Source organism: Lampetra fluviatilis, chromosome 18, assembly GCF_964198595.1.
Source record: "Lampetra fluviatilis chromosome 18, kcLamFluv1.1, whole genome shotgun sequence".
NCBI lineage: Eukaryota > Metazoa > Chordata > Hyperoartia > Petromyzontiformes > Petromyzontidae > Lampetra > Lampetra fluviatilis.
The window spans coordinates 13,058,639-13,075,409 of record NC_136292.1 but is presented as its reverse complement, the minus strand read 5'-3'; the positions used below and the strand labels follow the sequence as shown (position 1 = coordinate 13,075,409).

The 16,771-nt window shown below is 54.1% G+C and overlaps 1 protein-coding gene across 3 annotated transcripts in view; it reads left to right on the top strand.

The window, feature by feature from the left end:
- Nucleotides 1–16,771, top strand: part of ATG2B (autophagy related 2B) — a 74,074-nt gene that overhangs the window by 42,930 nt on the left and 14,373 nt on the right. For all 3 annotated transcript variants that reach the window (XM_078864655.1, XM_078864654.1, XM_078864653.1), the window contains exons 23-30: nucleotides 23–103; nucleotides 1,069–1,175; nucleotides 1,845–1,937; nucleotides 2,639–2,709; nucleotides 3,191–3,270; nucleotides 11,815–11,979; nucleotides 15,450–15,585; nucleotides 16,130–16,680. In XM_078864655.1, coding sequence (XP_078720781.1) covers nucleotides 23–103; nucleotides 1,069–1,175; nucleotides 1,845–1,937; nucleotides 2,639–2,709; nucleotides 3,191–3,270; nucleotides 11,815–11,979; nucleotides 15,450–15,585; nucleotides 16,130–16,680 — 1,284 coding nt within the window. The remainder of the gene's footprint in view (nucleotides 1–22; nucleotides 104–1,068; nucleotides 1,176–1,844; nucleotides 1,938–2,638; nucleotides 2,710–3,190; nucleotides 3,271–11,814; nucleotides 11,980–15,449; nucleotides 15,586–16,129; nucleotides 16,681–16,771) is intronic.

The window sequence follows — 16,771 nt, the reverse complement described above, 5'->3', positions numbered from 1 at the left end:
GTGATGATGACGGCGTATGCAGGAGTTCTTGGTAGCCGTGGGGCTGCGTGGAGCCACTCTGCGCTACCGTCCGTCGCTCGCCGGGCAGAGCTGGCACGAGCAGGTGGAGTCACTTGCACGCAGAGACACAGACACAGAGATGGACGCAGACGGTGATAGTTATTTACTGATGTTGATTTGTGTTTCTGATAGAGCACCCTGCGACGTGCCAGGGTGGCTTAGAGCGCATTACATCTGACACCTCATCTCAAATGTTTAAAAGGGTTACCCCCAGCACCTGGCCTGCAAACGGGGCAAAATCTGGCAGTAGGACGATGATCGCTGCTATGTGTAATCCCAATTGAGTAAATTCCGGACGATTCTTTACTTACAAATTTGGTCCCTGGTGCTGGTCCAGAATCCCTTCCTCTTGTGAATGCATCAGGGGATCTTTAACGCCCACTGTGAAGCAGACGGCACATCGTATTATCGTGGTTATTACACCCCGATTATTATTACACCCCGATTATTATTACACCCGTGATAACCACCTGAAATAACCATGGACGACCGCTGGATTCGAACCGTGAACGTCTGCATCAAGAGGGGGTGGGTGGCCAGCACCACGGCCGACCGCCTTTGTCTCCCCAGTGACGATGTTTACACACCGCACCAGTCACTTATTTGTGGCTGAGTCAACCTAGGGGAAGCCCAGGACCAGTTCAGATAATCGTCACTGGTGTTGGTCGTGAGCGTGAATCGAACTCGGGTCACCTGGTTTGTAGTGCAGCACGCTAACCGCTACACTACCGCTCCATTCTATACTGACACACAGACACGCATGCACAGACATGCACCCTCGCACCCATACACAGGTACAGCGCAGCGAGTCTCGCGCGTTGCCCAATGTCTCGACACCAACGTGGCAGTCGGTCACTGTGGCGAGGTTTTCGTGGCCGCTCGGTCCCCAACGCCCGCCGGGCTGGGGCCGTGCGAGCGGATAGCGCCGCTGCCTCCGCGGCCCCCCGCAGCTCGCGTGCCGCTCCCCACCGGGCGACTCGAGCGGGCGCTGTGCCACGCGCGGTGCAGGTGCTCGACTTCCTGGACGTGCGGGACGAGACGGTGCTGGGCTACTCGGCACCCGACGTCATCACGGTGCTGCACGCGCACCTGTGGAGCTGCGCCGTGGACTACAGGTGGAGATGCACCTAACCTTTGAGTGTGTGTGCGTGTGTGCCTGAGCGTGTCTGTGTCTGCATGTGTGCATGTGGGGAGCGATAGTGTAGAGGGAAGCACACAGCGCTATGAACCCGGCGACCCGAGTTCAATTCCTGTTCACGGCCAATACCAGCGACGATTATTTGAGCCCGTCCTGGTGCCTGCCCTAAGTCGACTCAAATGAGTATCTGGTGCCGTGCGTAAAATCATCGCCACTGAGGAGCCAAAGACGGCCAGGAGTGGTGCTCGTCACCCACCCCCTCGTGTACAATGCCGGCCTTCATAGGTTCTCGCTAACAGCACTTGTCCCTACAGTCTGTTAAGGCTACACGGGGGATCTTTTTCTTTTTTTGTATACAATTAATGCAAACAGTAGGGGGCGGTAGTGGAGTGGTTGGCACATTCATCTATGAACCCGGCGACTTGTGTTTGATTTCCAATTATGGGGAAATATGAGTGGCAAGCGATATTTGAACTGAACCTGGGCCTAACCTAGGTCATCTCAGCCAAAATGAGTATCTGCTGCGGTGCTTGTCCCACTGTTTTGTACAGCAGTTTGAAGTCGAGTTGCATGTGGGTGCTGTCTGTAGACCCACATAGCCGTGTGGTTGTATTGTTTGTTTATTGATTTGTCTTTCCCTACACAGGCCCCAGTACCTTCCTCTCCGGGCGATGATCACGGCTGAGACGTTTAGCGTTTCCAGCAACATCATCGTCGACACATCTACCTCGTTACTACGGTAAACCTGTTAAGCTCTGTCTTCCCCTTCCCGCTCTGTCTTCCTGCCTCGCGTGCCCTGTCACTACGTGTCACAATGCGTCACAGCGCGTCACAACTTCCCGCTCGCTCACTTCGTTGCTCAATGCGACGTCAAGCGGCTCCCAGCGTGCACCACCGCATGTTGCAACGCATCCGGGGCCATGACATTTCTTCCACATCAATGGAGGAGCGGGGGGGGACTCCAGTGTGGTTAACATCACGGAGGCGAGATATTAGCTACCTCGCCTGGTATAGGGAGAGCATGGGTATGATCCCGACCCTGATGCCTGTAAAATTTGGAATTTGTATGTTTTCCTCATCGTCGCTTGGATTTTTTCCAGGTCGTCTGGTTTTTTCCTTCCACGTTTAAAAACGTGCTTTTAGAGTGTTTGGTCCCAATAAATTTCCACGTGATAAGCCACTTCATTGAGCTTCCATTTGTGGCCAGGTCACTTCTCAAAAGAGGTAAGCAGCTCGGTGGGTGTTACCTGGTAAAATAAAAATGTGTTATAGTTTTAGTGTCTATCTTATCATTAATAAAACTTGAAACTTGTGTTGGACATTTCGCATACAAAAATAATACCAGCTGTGCGATGGACAGCAGTGTCCTTTTGCGAGTGAACGAAACCTAATGAGAGGTGTCCGGTACCGTGGGGCCCATATGGGCGTTGGTCTTGACAGGTTCATCATCGACGACTCGGCGCTCTACCTCTCGGAAAAGATCAACGCCTCCTCCGTGGACCTCCGAAAAAGTAAGCGGAGAAGCAGAGATGGCAACGGCAGCAGCACGCGGAACCAGGGGCTCGTAACGGTGGCCGTCACAACTCTCGTAGACTCTTAACACGGCGAGTGCCGCACACTTGCAACGTTAACGCTGTGCGCCTCTCTTGGAGAAGATAGCCACAGCGAGGTGGCCGGGTGGCTCCCTCAGCTCATAATGGCCCTGTTAGTGCCGCTGCTTCAACGTTGCTTTTTGTGTTGGCTACGTGCGGTGCGAAAGAAGTTCAACATACTTTGCTGAGCTCCTGGCTCTAAAATAAATTCATTTCATTTGTTCCCGCGGTGTCTCTTCGTCCGACGAAGGGTTGTTTTTGTTGGCAACTCTCAGGAGCGAGAGGCGTAACGTCACACACCATAAGTTCGCGGACTTTACCGTCCACTTGCTGTGGCAGCGCCGGCAGCGCTGGAGTGCGAGCGGCGTAACGAGCGGACACCCCTTGTCTTGTGTCTCAGACTACGTGTGCGTGCTGGACATGGGCCTCCTGGAGCTCCAGATCACCACCAGGAGCCCCTCCAAGGACTCCACCACCATGGTTTGTGTGTGCAGTCATGGGGATCCCCCCGAGTTCCCCCGAGGTTCTACAAGTTACGTCACCCAAGGACGCCTGTGGCATTTCCAAAGTGACGTACTCTGATACCCAAATCTTTTTGCGATGGAATGTGTTTTACGTTTCTTTGGGTTGCGATGGTTTGCACTCTGAACCTGCAATCCAGGGGTCGCCGGTTCCATATCCTGGATAAGTTTATTAAATTTACCTTGGCCTCCGTTCACCTGTCAGTGTAAATGGATACACTCCAGTTAGTCGCAAGTTGCGTGTGCTGGGGTAAATTGTGTGCACTTTCGCCTTTTCCAAGAAATTTGGCCAGCATCGAAGAGTAGGCCAAAAATACCATCTTGAGGGTATTTGTATCTGTATATTATAGTGTGCGCATGTGTACATGTATGTGCTTGCATGCATAGTGATTATTGCGCTGCGCTACGAACCCGGCGACCCGATGTCAATTCCGCTCACGGTTAACCTCACTGACAAGTAGTTCAACCGGTCCCCTAGGTTGACTCAGCGTTTAATATTAGTGTAGTGGTGATACGCGCTGGGTGTATATGTCGTGTGCCAGCGCGTATGTACGGGTGTGTGTGTGGTGACGCGCGCTGACGGGGAGGAGCAGGCGTCAGTGCGCGGGTGGGGGTAGTGCTGCTGATTGGCTGTGTGCCGGTGACGCGCGCAGAGGGAGTGATCGGGTAGCAGCGCGGTGTGATTGGTCGGGGAGTGGAAACACGCGCTGAGCGGAACCGGATCGTAGGGATAGCGCGTGGGGATTGGGTAACTGAGGAGCGGTGCCGACGTTGAGGTCCGCATCCGCTCCGTCTCCCGGGAAGAAGGGGTATATAAGGTGATGCACAGAGGAGCAGGGGGAGAAGTGGAACCATCTAAGAATGAAGACGAAGGTGCAGAGATAGAGCCCGGAGAGGAGAGTAATGGAGAGTAGAGGAGAGTAAGGTATAAGTGTGTAGCCAGCGAGAGAGAACGGTCTACACGAGCTGAGTAATGTATAGTGTGTAGCCAGCGAGAGAGAACGGTCTACACGAGCTGAGTAATGTATAGTGTGTAGCCAGCGAGAGAGAACGGTCTACACGAGCTGAGTAATGTATAGTGTGTAGCCAGCGAGAGAGAACGGTCTACACGAGCTGAGTAATGTATAGTGTGTAGCCAGCGAGAGAGAACGGTCTACACGAGCTGAGTAATGTATAGTGTGTAGCCAGCGAGAGAGAACGGTCTACACGAGCCGAGTATGCATACGGTGTAGCCAGCGAGAGAGGAAGGTCTACACGAGCCGAGTATGCATACGGTGTAGCCAGAGAGAGAGATGCAAAGTCTACACGAGGCGAGTGGAGAGTGTAGCAGAGGCGCAGAGTCTACACGAGGCGAGAGAGGAGTGTAGCCGAGGCGCGGAGTCTACACGAGGCACAGAGAGCCGGCAGCACAGAATCCAGAGTCAAGAGAAGCGCATTGTGAAGAAGAGAGGCCACGCGTTGTATTGTTACAAGTCAAGATTTAATAAAAGAAGTGTGTTCCCGTCAAGGAGTTTCCTGCCGTCATTTTCCAATACTTCATCTGGCGTCAGAAGTGAAACGGGCTTCCAAGTATGGAGACGAGGAAGACCCGTAGGACCCACGGGATTGACCGCGAGGAAGACCTGGACGACTCGGGGCCGCTGGTGGCGGGGGGTGAGGAAGAGGACTTGCCCACGCTGCAGGGTCCGTCGACGGCGCCCGCCGAGCGACCGGGGACAGACGCCGGGCTTCGTGAGGCGCACTCCCGACTGGCGGAGCTGCTGCTCGCCGCCGCGTCCATCTTGGCGGAGATCAGCTCGTCGGGAGGAGCGGGGACGGTGGGGGACATTTTACAAGGTCGCCCCGCAGATTCCCGCCAAAACGAATGGGGGATTCCCGCCATTGCGCCTGGGCCTACTTTTGGCGGGAACGGCGAGCGCCACGTGGTGGTGGGTTCCCAAGCGCGCGCATCGACGTCATCAGCGCGCGAGGGGGTCCGCCATCTTACGTCTGCTGCTGGAGCCGCCATCTTAGACACCGACGGACAGGCGGAGAGGAACCACGAGGCGGATGACTTCATTTTTCAGCAGCGCCTGCCCACGTTGTCAGCCTTCAAGGCGGAAGGCGGAGACTGGGGCCAATTTCAGCGAAGGTTTTTGGCGCATCAAGAGATGTCAGCGTGGTCCGATGCTACGGCGCTGCGGGCATTGCCCGCCATGCTGGACGACGATGCGCTCGCGGCCTTCAGGGCTGCACGGAAGTCGGACCGCTCCACGCTGAAGGATGCGCTGGGGTTGTTGGCCAGGGTCTACGGGCCTCCCTCTACATGCCGCCATCAGTTCTACGCAAGACGGAAAGCGGCCACGGAGACCGCGCTGGCCTATCGCACGGCGTTGCTGGCTCTTGCTGATGCTGCGTTCCCTCGGATGGACGAGGAGGGCCAAGACGCGATGGTTTTGGAGCAGCTGCTCAAGTTGGCGCAGGACCTGGGGGTCCCTATCAACACAGCTGACGAGATTGATATTTCTTCTTTGAGAGTCGCCACGAGTATTCAAGCGCACGAGGCCCTACAACGGAAGCAAGGCGTTGGTTGCAACGCTGCTGTCGTCGCAGCCCCGGGTTTGGTGGTCGCCGAACCCCAAGTCGTCAGCCCACGAGAGGAGGCGTTCGCCACGGGACGACCAGGGGACTGGAGGCCGGGGGCCCGGTCGCCTCTGCGATCGGGCCGAAAGTCGGAGCAACCAAGATCTACTCCGACCCTCGTCACGTGCTATAACTGCGGCCTCCGGGGCCACGTGGCGTCCGGGTGCCGCGCTCCGCGGCAGCGCGCCATGGGAGCTCGGCTGGACGACGACCGAGAGCCCAAGTCATCTCTACAATCCCCGGCAAGTCGCGGCACCTCACACGCTCGGCCTGTTTATTCGGCACACATGGGACGCCGCGTTGCGGCGGAGGAGGGCCGGTTAAGGTTCGGGGATTCGGTTCGGCGAGGGGGGTTCGGCCGGGACCAGGGAGACATTGAATGGGCGGAATTGGGGCATAGAATTGTGGCTGCTTCGGCGGGTTCGTCCGTTGTTACGGGATCTATTGATGGGGTTGAGATTAGGGTGTTAGTGGACACGGGGGCATCGGCAACTATTATATCGGACCTCATTTATAATATTCTTCCGGTCCAATGTCGTCCGCTGCTTCCAGTGGATGTGCCATTTTACGCCGCTAATGGGGGATCGTTGGGCATTATCGGTCAGGTTAGGGCGTCCATTTGCATTGGAGATATCAAATTGTCGGGACCCGTTTTCGTTTCGTCTTCTTTGGCAGTTCCGTGTCTTTTGGGCACTGACTTTTTGGCTAAAATGCCCATTAAAATTCTTATCGATCAACGATGCATTGAACTGCCATCGGGTCGCCGGATTTCATTTTTGACGGGCCCTACTGACATTCGGACGGCGTGCGCTACGATACAAGCGGTGGCGACGCAGACAGTGCAAGTGCCCCCGGGTTCACAGATGTTGATTCCCCTCCGGTTGCGGAAACCATGGGTGAGGGAGGCTTCGGGACAGAGTATGCTTTTGGGTCCTTCTTACAAGGCTGTCGGGGGTCTTGATTTATCGGTGGCTCACACTTTGGTGCGGGCTGACAGGGATCCGTTTGTGATGGTTTTGAACGCGGGGTCGCGACCAGCTGTCATTCCGCAGGGCACCGTGCTGGCTCACGCGGCGCAGGTCCCTGGGGATGATAGGTTGGTTGCGCAGGTGGGCTCGAGCCCCGCGCGGAACGTTGAGCCAAGGGAAGACCTTGAGTGGGTCCATTCGTTATGTGCCGCCTCGGACGATTTGTCGGCGGCGCAGTTGGGTGCGCTGCGCGAGTTGCTCATTGAATTCTCTGATGTATTCAGTAAACATAAGTATGACATTGGGTGCACGGATTTGTTGCACCATCACATTGAAACGGGCGATGCGGCGCCGGTCAGGCTAAATCCCTTCCGACTGAGTCCCGTGGAGAAGGAACATGTTCAGTCGGCTGTTAACGATATGCTAGAAGCCGATATTATTTCGCCCTCCTCTAGCCCGTGGGGAGCGCCTATTGTGCTGGTTAAGAAGCAGGACGGGTCCCTGCGATTCTGCGTTGATTTCCGTCGCCTGAATAAGATCTCTGTGGCTGACGCGTATCCGCTCCCCAGGATGGATGAGTCCCTCGATGCATTGTCTGGTGCGCGATATTTTTCGACTCTTGATTTGTTATCGGGGTTTTGGCAGTTGCCGCTCGACGAAGAGTCGAAACCTAAGACAGCATTTCGGACTCCAGGGGGGCTGTTCCAGTTTAACCGGTTACCCATGGGACTTCACTCCTCTCCAGCGACGTTTCAGCGACTTATGGAGCTGGTTTTGTCGGGCTTGCAGTGGGATACATGCTTGATTTATATGGACGATGTCATTGTTTTCAGTAAAACGTTTGAGGAACACCTCCGGCGATTGAGAGGGGTGTTCTTGCGAATGCGATCGGCTAAGTTGAAATTTAAACCGGCCAAATGTCACCTCCTTCGTAGGTCCGTTAGATACTTGGGTCACATTGTCGATTCTTCGGGGATCTCCACCGATCCCGCGAAGACGGATTGTGTCGGTTCGTGGCCGACACCTACGTCCGTTTCCGACGTGCGTAGTTTCATCGGGTTTGCTTCTTATTATCGGCGGTTCGTTGAGCACTTCGCCACTATTGCAAAACCCTTGCACGCTCTAACGGCGAAGGGAGTGAAGTTCAAATGGGGACCGGAGGAGGAGGCCGCGTTTCGCTCCCTCCGGGACGCCTTGGTGGGTGCCCCACCCTTGTGTTATCCCGATTTTGCCAGTCCCTTTTTGCTGGACACGGATGCTAGCAACACGGGCATTGGGGGGGTGCTATCCCAAGTCGTTGGGGGTGTCGAAAGAGTTGTCGCCTACGGTAGTAGGGTGTTGTCTCCGGCGGAGCAGCGCTACTGTGTCACCCGTCGCGAGCTGCTTGCCATTGTTTTTTTTGTGCAGCAGTTTAGGCCATATCTTTATGGTCGTCACTTTACAGTCCGAACGGACCACGCGGCGCTACAGTATTCATTGAGGGTCGCCCAGCCCTCGGGCCAGTTGTCGCGTTGGTTGGAAGTCCTCCAGGACTATCAGTTTACGACTACGTACCGTAAGGGGTTGCGACACACGAATGCCGATTGCTTGTCGCGGTTGTTGCCTTGTGATGAATGCGCGTGTTTGTCGGGATCGGCGCGCTGTAAACCGACGCTTGCGGGGGAGATGGGGGCACTGGCTGCGACAGCGGGCGCACCGATCGGGGATGATTCCACTGCCTCTCAGGGTCGGGACTCGCTGCTCTCGCTGTCGCTCAGCGAATGGGGCCGCCTCCAGATGGCGGACAGCTCGCTGCTAGCATTGCGCCGCAAGGTTGGGGGTCCCGAGGGGGACCAGGAGCGTACCGGCTCCTATGTACTTGAGCGGGGCGTGTTATTGAAATGGGACAGTTTGTCCCGGCGGAACGCACTCGTGGTGCCTTCCGCTGTGAGGGGGAGGGTTGTCTTGGCGGCACACGAACGCCTCTTGCACTTGGGAGTTAACAAGACGCTTGCCCTGCTTCAGCGTGACTATTACTGGCCGGGAATGGGAAGTGATGTGGTGCATATTCTGAAGGGGTGCGTTGAGTGCGCCAGGCGTAAACCACCGGCCGTGGCAGCTAATCCACCGCTGCAATCTATTCAGGTCTCGCGTACCAACGAGCTCGTTGCACTCGATATTTTGGGGCCCTTCCCAGTCACGCCGAGAGGGAATAAATATTTGTTAGTGGGGGTCGAATACTTTACCCGATGGCCTATGGCGTGGCCTCTCGCTAACCAGTCGGCAGCGGCTGTGACGGATGCCTTCGTCCAGGGCTATGTCCTGGACAAGGGGGCTCCCGAACGCCTGCTGACCGACCAAGGTAAAAATTTTTCGAGTAAATTGTTGCAAGAGGTGTGCGATCTGTTGGGTACCAAGAAGGTGCGTACCTCCCCGTACCACCCGCAGACTGACGGGATGGTGGAGAGACTCCACAAAACCTTGACTTCCATGCTGTGCCAGCAGGTGTGCGAGGCACATGTAGATTGGGACCTGCAGGTCCCGGGAGTCCTTGCCGCGTATAGAATGGCCCCCCATGCAGCTACGGGGTTTTCCCCATTCTATTTGATGTACGGTCGGGAAGCTGACCCGCCAATAGAAACGCAACTTGGCCTGTCCGCTCCACGAACTAATTCTAATTTGGCAGAACATATTAAGTTTAATATTCACAAGCTGACAGAGGCGAGGGAGGCCGCGCGGCTTAATTCGCGGGCTCGCCAAATTGCTAATGAACGGTTGCGGGCACGGAAGGTGTCCATGCACGAATGGAAACCAGGTGACAGGGCCTGGCTGCATTGCCCTCAGGCACCCTTGGCTACGTCGCCTAAATTGTTGAGACCGTGGAGGGGACCCGTGGAGGTCGTGCGCGTTGCACGGCCCCAGTGCGTTCAGATAAAGTGGGGAAAGCGCCGGTGGTACGTTCACCCCTCCCGACTGAAACCGTTCTCGCCTCCATATGGCCTCCCCTTGTGTCGTGATGGCCGGGCGGGTGACGTGACCGGCGACCCAGAGGGGGAAATGTCTCTGCCTGATCCACACGTATTTTCGCCTGATCTGCTCCCAGGTGTCTCGGAACTGACAGCTGCCGATCACCGGCGGCCGGATCTCCGCGGCGGGGCCGGCCCTTTCAGGCCCGTTCCGCGCCGTCTGGAGCAGCCGGAACCGCCGGACGGTCGTCAGTGTCCCGCCCCATACGATGGACCAGCCAGACGGACTCGCGCCAGGTCGTGCTACTTTGCATGACCTGCCTCGTGAGGAGTCGGGGCAGTTGGAGCGCCTCGTCACTGCGTGTAGTCGCAGGGACGTGGGGCGCGTTCGTTTCGAATTTGCTCGTATCGTGTTATTGTTGACTTTTCGGGTTCATTGTCAATCTGTACATAGTTATTCTTGTTGTTGTTGTTGTTGTGTTATGTTACGGGGCACACTCGGGGGGTTACGGGGTTTTTTTTTGTTGGTTGTCGTTTTATCGTCGCGGTTGGTTGTTGTTAGCAGCCGGGCCGGCTGCGAGCTATGTGGGAGGGGGTGATGTAGTGGTGATACGCGCTGGGTGTATATGTCGTGTGCCAGCGCGTATGTACGGGTGTGTGTGTGGTGACGCGCGCTGACGGGGAGGAGCAGGCGTCAGTGCGCGGGTGGGGGTAGTGCTGCTGATTGGCTGTGTGCCGGTGACGCGCGCAGAGGGAGTGATCGGGTAGCAGCGCGGTGTGATTGGTCGGGGAGTGGAAACACGCGCTGAGCGGAACCGGATCGTAGGGATAGCGCGTGGGGATTGGGTAACTGAGGAGCGGTGCCGACGTTGAGGTCCGCATCCGCTCCGTCTCCCGGGAAGAAGGGGTATATAAGGTGATGCACAGAGGAGCAGGGGGAGAAGTGGAACCATCTAAGAATGAAGACGAAGGTGCAGAGATAGAGCCCGGAGAGGAGAGTAATGGAGAGTAGAGGAGAGTAAGGTATAAGTGTGTAGCCAGCGAGAGAGAACAGTCTACACGAGCTGAGTAATGTATAGTGTGTAGCCAGCGAGAGAGAACGGTCTACACGAGCTGAGTAATGTATAGTGTGTAGCCAGCGAGAGAGAACGGTCTACACGAGCTGAGTAATGTATAGTGTGTAGCCAGCGAGAGAGAACGGTCTACACGAGCTGAGTAATGTATAGTGTGTAGCCAGCGAGAGAGAACGGTCTACACGAGCTGAGTAATGTATAGTGTGTAGCCAGCGAGAGAGAACGGTCTACACGAGCCGAGTATGCATACGGTGTAGCCAGCGAGAGAGGAAGGTCTACACGAGCCAAGTATGCATACGGTGTAGCCAGAGAGAGAGATGCAAAGTCTACACGAGGCGAGTGGAGAGTGTAGCAGAGGCGCAGAGTCTACACGAGGCGAGAGAGGAGTGTAGCCGAGGCGCGGAGTCTACACGAGGCACAGAGAGCCGGCAGCACAGAATCCAGAGTCAAGAGAAGCGCATTGTGAAGAAGAGAGGCCACGCGTTGTATTGTTACAAGTCAAGATTTAATAAAAGAAGTGTGTTCCCGTCAAGGAGTTTCCTGCCGTCATTTTCCAATACTTCATTAGTACTTGGGGGCAGCGTGCAAACAATACCAATGGGAAGGCAAGGTGGCGGGCCAGGCGTGGTTTTAGCCACACCTCCCCCATCGTGTGCCGTACCGGCCTTCATAGGTGCTCGCTGACGACAGCACTTGCTCCTACAGTCTTTTAAGGCTACACGGGGGGGATCTTTGTCATTGGGCATGGGTTTTTCCGGTCTTAATAGGTGCTCTTTAATAGCACTTGTATGGCGGCTGTGTGTCTGTGTGTGCGGGGGCTGGTTTCTAAAACACAGCCAGGCTGTTGAGGCTACATGTGGTGTCTTTGTCGTTGGTCCTGTACGTGCGTGTGCAGACGCAGCCCAAGTTCGAGCTGTGCTGCTCCAACGACATCATCCACGTGCGCACGTGCGCCGACTCGTGCGCCGCTCTCATGAGGCTCATCCAGTATTTCGCTGGCGACGGGGACCTCGCCCCCCCACAGCGGCTGGAAGACCCCTCCGACCGGGCCCCCTCAAGTGTGCGTGCGTGTTTATGGGCACGGGTAAATGGGGAGTGGTGGCGCAGCGGTTTAGCGCCACTGCGCCACGGGCCCGGTGGCCCAAGTTCGATTCCCGCTCACTACCAACATTAGTGACAACTATCTGAACCGGTCCTGGGCTTCCCCGAGGTTGACTCAGCTTGAAATGAGTACCTGGTGCAGTGTGTAAACATTAGCACGGGGGAGACAAAGGCGGTCGGGCGCAGTGTTGGCCACCCACCCCCTCGTGTGCTGTGCCGGCTTTCATTGGTGCTCACTAACATCAATTGCCCCAACAGTCTATTACAGGCTATACGGGGCGGGGTCTTTGTCATCAGGCATGGGTTTTCCCGGTCTTAGTAGGTGCTCGTTAACAACACTTGTATGGCGACTATATGTCTGTGTGTGCAAGGGCTGATTTCTGGAACACCTTCGCTGGATTGAAACGTGATTGCTGGCTTGCCTACAATCCACCGTGGGTTTAGCCAGGCTGGATGCTCGAGAGACCTTAGTCAATGTACCATCTGAGGGATCCTCCAGCAGGCGAGGATGTGGTGGCTGGGTCATGTAGTTCGCATGTGCCGTTCTTGTTTGAGGGGTTAAACACACCGAGGGTGCTCTAGGGGAAGCTACGCAAGCATGGCACGGGCTCGGAAAGAGACAGCCAGGTGCATTACAGGAGGACCTGGAGCTGAGTGGACTTGCTGATGGACTTGCTCACGAAAGTTGCTACTGTCAGCAGTTGTCCTTCAGCAACAACATGAGGCTTCGTAACAATGCTCACAACATCTTGAATTAAAGCTTGCAGGAATTCATATTCTTTGGGTCTTTTGGTAAAGTCACGTAGATTAAAAAAAATAACAATAAAATAATAAAAATGAAAATAAAGTTAATAAAAAATAATACAAATATCACAACGTTTCGATCGCAACACAAGCAATCGTCATCAGGAGAAAAAAGAGGGGGAAAGCTGCTGAGGCAGGCTGTTTTAAAGGTTTGAACTAGACAATTTAGACTAGACTCTCTTGAAATTACACTTAACATTGACAGAAAAAATGTCTACATCAGATTGGGAACATGTAGCCAACATGACAGCCTCAATGTCAGCTAAATGCAAAGATAACCTGATTTCCAAGTTCAATCGTCTTTACAAAAAGAAGCCAGATTCACACATTAAAAAGTTAGACGTTGACAAGATTGTTATCAATCAGAGTAACAGTCCAATTTCCGACGGCCGAAAACCGGTTTCTTGCTAAAGGGTTGAACTTCGCAATCACCCCTAAACACATCCCACTTGATGATATTATTACCCAGGTCGACGTTGCCCTTAAGGGTTTGGGACACATTCCTGCAGACATGGCAAGATCGGAAATCACTGCAATCCTCAAAAACGCTAAGACACCTATTAGCAACATCAGTAAGGATGAGCGCTTTAAGCTTTCTCAATTAAAAAAGAGAGATGACATCGTCATCCTCTCAGCCGACAAGGGCAATGCCACTGTCATCATGGATAAAACCACATACAGTAACAAAATTCAGGACCTATTTAATGATGGTAGCTATACCAAAATCAATAAAGATCCCACCAACCGCCTGGTTATGAAAACCAACAATATCACTGATTCGACATCTTTAATCGAACCAACCAAGCGGTTTTCCTTTAAACCCTCTGCTGCTAGACCACCCAGATTGTATGGATTACCAAAAATCCATAAAGAAGGTACACCCCTTCGCCCTATTGTCTCCACCATTGATTCACAAACTGGCCCTATTTCTGTCTGAGACCTTACAACCATTCACTGGTAAGACCACCGCAGCTGTACTTAGCTAATGTGGTATCATTAACTAAGGACATCTCACCATCTCCAGGTGATTTGCTCGTAAGTTTCGATGTAGTATCTTTGTTTACCAAAATTCCTGTGCCTGACACCATTGCAATCATTGAAGATTTGGTCCAACAAGGACTGAATGCTAATGTACCAGCCCTGGTTAGACACTGCCTCACCAACACTTGCTTCACCTGGAATGGAACATTCTACAAACAAGTTGAAGGTGCCCAAATGGGTTCTGCCTTATCTCAATTTGTAGCCACTGTTTTCATGGAAAATGTTGAGACAGATGCCATCCAGGCATCCACTGTACGTCCGTCCTTGTGGAAGAGGTACAGAGATGACACGTTCGTCATCTGGCCACATGGCCTACCAGCTCTGAACCAATTCCTCAACCACATCAATTCCATACACCCAGCCATCAAATTCACCATGGAGGTGGAGAAGGATGGCAAGTTACCATTCTTGGATGTTTTAATCTACCTAAAACCTGACTCCCACCACCATCCATCCCAGAAGAATTCTCTCAAAACTCTACACCATAGAGCTCGATGTATTTCCAACCACCACCTAGCCAGTGAACTGGAACATGTACACCAAGCCCTCCAGATGATTGGATATTCAGACTACACAATCCGTAAAGCTATCACCCCAACCGTTGGGAAAGAACCATCTGAGGACCCAATCAAAACCATCACCTTGCCATACATAGCAGTGGTCACCAAAAATATTTCCAAATTCATAAGCAAACACAAGATCCAGGTTCGATTTAACACAGTACACAACATTCGTGGTCTGACATGCAATAGCCTAGCGTCGACAAACTAAGCTTTGCCTGCGGCAGTAGTTATATTGGGGAAACTAAGCGACACGTCTCGGATCGTGTTCGTGAACATAAGGCAGATCTGAAACACGGTAGGACCAATACCTCAGCCGTGGCTGGTCATTGTTTTAATGCGGTGGGCTCACACGAAATTGATTTCTCCAAGACGAAGGTACTCTGCAAACCCACAGGCTATCAAAGATTCGTTCATGAAGCCATCCAGATATATAGACACAGACAATTTCAACTGAGAAGATGGGTACAAATTGAGCAATCATTGGAAGGACGTTATTAACCAATTTTAGTCATAACTGCTAACACCTTCCGATGTTAGCAGTTATTTTCGACTCTATGATTTTACATTAACAGGTTCACACTAACACAGCCGCCGTTGCTTGTGTCCTCGAGGTGGCGGCGTCTCTGCGATCTTACATTGACATGCTAATCTCTCACAATACAATGGCCACCTCCACACCCTCGGCGTTGAGGTAGCTCTCCGATCTTACATTTACATGCAAATTTATCACTTTAACATCACTAGCCCTGCCATTTCAAACCTTTAAAACAGCCTACCTCAGCAGGTTTCCCCCTATTTTTTTCCTGATGACAATTGCTTGTGTTGTGATCAAAACGTCGTGATATTTTTATTATTTTGTATTCACTTTATTTTTTATATATTTTCAATCTACGTGACTTTACCGAAAGACCCAAAGAAAATGCTCATAACAGGCTGTCAGATCAGTCTGGTAGAAACCAATGCCTGGTGTCTGCGGGTCTCCGTGTCCGCGTGTGTGCGCATCTGGCGCTTGCGTGTGCAGCTGGACAGCCAAAGCCCTGTCACAGCTCCATGCGCCGCTGCGCCTGATCCTGATCGATCGTCTCTCAGTGACCTCATGGTCGATGCCATGGAGGAGTCGGAGCCAGCAGGGTCTCCCCCCAACGTCCACACAAACGGTGTGCAACTGTGTGTTTAACTTGTCACATTTGTCACTACCTTGTAACAGAATAATATAAAGTTGGCCAGCGCTTCTCAAACTCTGGGTCATGGGGTTGCAAAACGTATTTGGAAGTCAAGGAAGGTCCGTTTCTTTATCAATGTGATTTTCTTGTCTTTTCATCTTTCCCCTCCTTGGATGTCTCGCTGCCCGAATCTTTCCTTTGTCTGTCTCTCTTTGCTCAATTCTCTCCCCACGTCTCCTCACTTCTCTCCCTGTGTTTCACCTCTTACCCTGTGGCTTTCTCAGTGACTTCTGTCCTATCACATCTCTTTCTTTGCGTGTCAACATGTCTTTCCTCCTGTTTTTCTTCTCATCTTTTGCCTCATGTCTCCTCCAGTGCCTTTCCTCCTGTCTCGTCAATGTCTCCTCTCGTCTCGCTGTGTCTGCTCTTGTCTCACTGCATCTCTCGCCTTCTTTGCATTTCTCCTCGCTTGGTTCGCAGTTGCCTTGCTCTCCGTTTATTGCTTTTCATCGCTTGCGTATGCCCTTCCCTCACGTAGGCTTCGACGACTCGACGCAGCCGCAGTCGGGCGAGGAGCCGGTGTCCGACCTCTTCCTCTTCCCGGACGAGAACGGCTCGAAGGCATCGCGGGCCGCCGGCGGCAGTGCCGCCCCCCCCACGGCGGGGCGACCGTCGCACGCGCGGCCGTCGCACAAGAAGACCCCGCTCGCTCGTCGCACCGGCCCCGGCCTCGCCCCTCCCGCTCCCACGCTCGGTTTCGCATTTGGGTCCGGGTCGCCGACGCAGACCACTGGCGCGGCGGTGGCCGCCACCCCCTCCTCCTCGTCGTCCTCGTGCTGCTCCTCGTCATCCGCGTCACCCGTACCGCCCCCTCGCGTCAGGGCTCGGCCGCCCCCAGTGGTCGGCCTGACGGAAACAGGACGCGGCGGCAGCGGCGGTGCCAGGAGGGACGAGGGCAGAGACGATGACGGAGCCGCAGCCCGTGGCGGCGATGGAGATGACGGCGGCGATGGAGACGTTGACGATGATGACGACCTCCCGGACGATGATGAGTTCTGCATCCTGGAGGCCCCAGGGATTGGGATTCCGGTACGGAGCGATGGGGGGCTCATCGTCTCGGTCGTGCGCAGCCATTGCGTGTGTGTGTCTGGACACGGCGGTGCAAACCTGTCGGCCAGCG